Genomic DNA, 4,125 nt, shown 5'->3' with positions numbered 1-4,125 from the left:
ATCCCGGCGCTCCGGCACTTGCCCACGGCATCGGGGACAGCAGCCCGGGGTGGGTCGATCATGGAGATGAGCCCCACAAAGCAGAGGTTTTCCACAGGGAAATTCAAATCATCTGTGTCGAACTGGAAGCCTTCGGGGAACTGTTCGTCCGGCAGGAGGAGGTGGCAGAAACCTGCAGTGAGGGGCAGGGAGCGGTGAGGGCTGGGGACGGAGCAGCAGCAGCGATGCTCACACGTCCACCCTTCCCTGCGTGTCTAGCTGGGACTGTTCGTGGAAGTGTAGCTTTAGAACAGCACGAAGGGTTCGTGGAACGTACATGAATGAAAGGAAAACCAGGCCTGCGAGGCAGAGGCACTGTTCAGTGTGGAGAGGGCGCTGACGGCGCGGGCTGAGCGCCGGGTTCAGGGTTTCCGACCTGCCCACTCTGCCTCAGACCTGGCACATGGTGGAATGATGTCTCGGCTTCCCTCGCTGGAGAGAGGCCACATCTCTGCTCACCATTTGTTCACACCAACCAGACACCAGGGAGGGCGGAGCGGGCCGCCCTGCTGGCTGCTGGGGGTAACGCAGTGCAGATGGTCTGCCCAGCAGATGCCACTTTTGCAGTTAAGACTCCACTGTGGGCAAAAGCCCTTTTAATCTTAATCTGCAGTGGCCGACGGAGCAGAGGGACGGGCAGCACCCGGCCAGCAGCTCGCTGTTCGCCCAAGTTTTGAGCTGATGCTCACGTCCCCTGGGCAGTCAGAAACTGGCTCATCTACAGGCCCTGGGAGTCCATTTCAATGCCGCTGAGCTCACAGGCCATGGACGCAGCAGCCACGGTCAGACAGGTTCTCATCAGACAGAACTGGCCGGCACAGCACCAAGGGCCCAAATACGAGTCGGAAGCAAGCCAGCGGGACTTCGCTGCCCAGGCCCAATGCCTCAGGCTCCCCCTGGCTCTTCCCGTCTCCACAACGGGCGGGCTGGGGGGGGGTCCAGGGTGGTGCCTCGCTTTGTCCCCAGGTGCCGCACCTACCCAGCACGCGCTCGCCCAGGCCGCCCAGCTCCAGGTAGGCGTTCTGGAAGGCGTCCTTCATCTCCTCGTCCAGCGGCTGCTCCTTGCCCTGGAGCAGGATGGAGCTGCAGCGGTCCAGGATCCTCTCGGGGGCCCCCTTCATCACCAGCAGGTGCCGGGGCTCGGCCGTGTTGGGGTTCTTGTGAATGGACAACTGGAAGGGAAGGGTTGTTCAGATGAAAGGTTGAGGCGCTCCTGGAGGAGAATGGAGCTCCCTTACCAGTTAGTATTTGTTACGGCAAAAAACCAAGACCTCTTACGTCTGAACCTGCCTCACACCTAACATGTTCTGAATTCTACAGAAAAGGCCAGCAGGGTGACACAGTCACACATCAATGACATGTGTCGACAGACAACATTCCCCTGAAGGAAATGTGTCCCTCATCCTACGGAAGTCAAATAAATTAGGGTTTTCTATGTGTAGTCAACGGTAAGATACCAAGCGAAGGCTTTCAGAAACAGTGTGAACGATTCCCTTCCAGGAGGCATTGTGCTCGTCACACGCCCAGAGGGAGACGAGTTCCTCCACAGGCTCTTTGGTCCCCTCTCTGCCCCTTGCCCACCGCCCGATCCCCCCTCCCCCAGCTGCAGACCTGGTACTTGTTGGTGGAGTTGAAGGGTATCTCTACGATCTTGGGGTACCGCTCTCTCATCTCCTTCACGGACCCACAGCACAGCTCGATGCACTTCAAGAGCGCCGACTCCGAGGCGTCGCCCGCCACTGCCCGCTGTGGACACAGACGGCACCTGTCAGGTTCCCCGAAAACGCTGCACCGAGGCGCCACCTCGGACGAGGCAAAACGACCAGGAAGGTGTCCCCATCTCGGTGGGAGGAGGGGAGGGCGGGGAAGGAGCAGCAGCTCAGACGCAGGCTGCCAGGCCCGGTCACACACCCACACGCCCACACCCACACCCACATCTTTGTCTGAAGGTGTCACCTGCCCTCGGGAGAAGCAAAACACACCCTTCCCAGCCTGCTTGAGCCTATTCATCTTCCCCTGCTGAAGTCTCAAAGCCACCACGTCCCCAGACTCATATTTCTGGTTACGAGCCTGAAAAGACCCAGTGAGAAAGCACACTCTCCCACTGCCCGCCCGTTTGCAAGCACACCCCTTGGGTCCCGGCAGCGGGAACGCATGGTCCGCGCCAAGGGTGAAGGGAGGACTTTGTATTCCAAACGGCTGCGGGCAGATATCCGGGCCTGACGGACGCAAACTGAGAGGCACTACCCGCCCCAACAGTAATACCATCAGCCAGCGTTCCAGCTGAAACCCACACCTCAGGTAACACACGCTGATACCACCATTATTAGCACGGCCCCGACCCCTGACGTGCTGGGAGATACATCTCCAGCTGTCCTTCTGGGGCTTTTAAACCAGGGAAGGTTTGGTGCTGGGGAGTCCCTGTGCTGGAAGCCTAGAGAATTTCTTCTTTGAAGCAGGAGGGGACAATGTGTGAAGTTTTATCCCCGCTCCCATCAGAGAAGACACCCTCCTTTAAGAAATGGAAGAGCCTTATTGGCCCAGCAGAAGCCACCTCCATCCCATCTGGGCCGCCACCTCTCTGACCACTGGGTCTCTACCCAGAGCTGCCGCAGGCGGCGTGGCCTAGCCAGGATGAGCCAGCCCGGGCCGCCATGTCCCCAGGGGACCCTGTGCAGCTCCTGCCTTCCTGACACTGTCTTCACCGGACATCCCAGCAACACCTCACGATTAGTGAGCAAGCTAAGGACAAAGAAGATAAGACACAGCAGGGCTATTCTAAGAAAATAAATGGCTTAAGGGATTTACTGGAACCTCCTGCACCTTAACATGCAAACGCGATTACGGAGCTGCCCGAGCAGACCCCGCCACCTGCCAGGTGAGGCGACGGCCTAAGAAACCAGGATAATACAACTGGATTTTATCACTGGGGTTTGCACGGAGACGGCCTCTCCCCTCGCCCACCCTCCTTCCGTCAGTTTTTACTGTAGATCCGCTTTTCCCTCATGGGCTTCGGGCACGGTAAGTGCTTCAGGATCTACAGGCGGCAAAGGTGCCACACGGCAAAGCATCGCCTGGACCATCCCTGTCCACAAGAGCAGGTGCTTACGGGCCATGGAGGCCACGTGCTACCTGAGAAGAGCACTCACAGGTGGCCCCTGTGTGGAACCCGCCCCCCACTCCCCACCCCCAGCCTAAGGGGCACTCCGGGGCGTACCTTCAGGATGGGCAGGTTTTCCTGGTTGGCCTGAAACACGGCCCTGTTACACAGGCCAGCGATTCTCGACAGGGCGAGCCAGGTGGCTGAGGTCTTGTCGAAGGAGACACCTGACGGGATCGAGGCAAGCAAGCGATGCGTTAACGTCGTGTTAAATCCCATAAGAGTGGGATAAATCGGGTTTTAGGAATTCTCCAACCACATTCCTATGACAGATTGGGGGTTGACTATCCAGCGTCACTCACACACCAGAGTCACAACGTCCCCTTCCTTCCATGTGTCTGAGGGTGACATGGACTCAAAAGGGGTCTACGGTGCCGTGTGGGCTCACGGGAGACACTGCTCCTACTTCGGGGTGGGGGTGAGGGGTGGAGACAAAGAGCACGTGCGGTGGAGAGTGACCTTCCGGTTGGACAGACACACAGGGAGGCCTCCCGCTGGAGAGGGAGCAGGTGTGGGCCAGGCCATCGGGTCTACGGGCCCTAAGCTACGGGAACAGGGAGATGACATCATCATTTCTGCCAACCTACGTCTTACAGATGCCACTTTTGCAGTTAAGATTCCACTGTGGGCAAAAGCCCTTTTAATCTTAATCTGCAGTGGCCGACGGAGCAGAGGGACGGGCAGCACCCGGCCAGGAGCTCGCTGTTCGCCCAAGTTTTGAGCTGATGCTCACGTCCCCTGGGCAGTCAGAAACTGGCTCATCTACAGGCCCTGGGAGTCCATTTCAATGCCACGGAGCTCACAGGCCATGGACGTAGCGGCCACGGTCAGACAGGTTCTCATCAGACAGAACTGGCCGGCACAGGCCCAATGCCTCAGGCTTCCCCCTGGCTCTTCCGTCTCCACAACGGGCGGGGTGGGGGGGG

General features: G+C 58.9%; 1 protein-coding gene across 1 annotated transcript in view; it reads right to left on the bottom strand.

The window, feature by feature from the left end:
- Positions 1–4,125, bottom strand: part of ATP1A1 (ATPase, Na+/K+ transporting, alpha 1 polypeptide) — a 33,497-nt gene that overhangs the window by 8,790 nt on the left and 20,582 nt on the right. The window contains exons 9-11 of the mRNA XM_015563537.1: positions 3,257–3,433; positions 1,651–1,785; positions 1,019–1,211 (exon numbers count right to left, since the gene is read on the bottom strand). Coding sequence (XP_015419023.1) covers positions 1,019–1,211; positions 1,651–1,785; positions 3,257–3,433 — 505 coding nt within the window. The remainder of the gene's footprint in view (positions 1–1,018; positions 1,212–1,650; positions 1,786–3,256; positions 3,434–4,125) is intronic.

Source organism: Myotis davidii, unplaced genomic scaffold (genome assembly GCF_000327345.1).
Source record: "Myotis davidii unplaced genomic scaffold, ASM32734v1 scaffold217, whole genome shotgun sequence".
Classification (NCBI taxonomy): domain Eukaryota; kingdom Metazoa; phylum Chordata; class Mammalia; order Chiroptera; family Vespertilionidae; genus Myotis; species Myotis davidii.
This window is presented reverse-complemented; position numbering and strand designations above follow the sequence as displayed.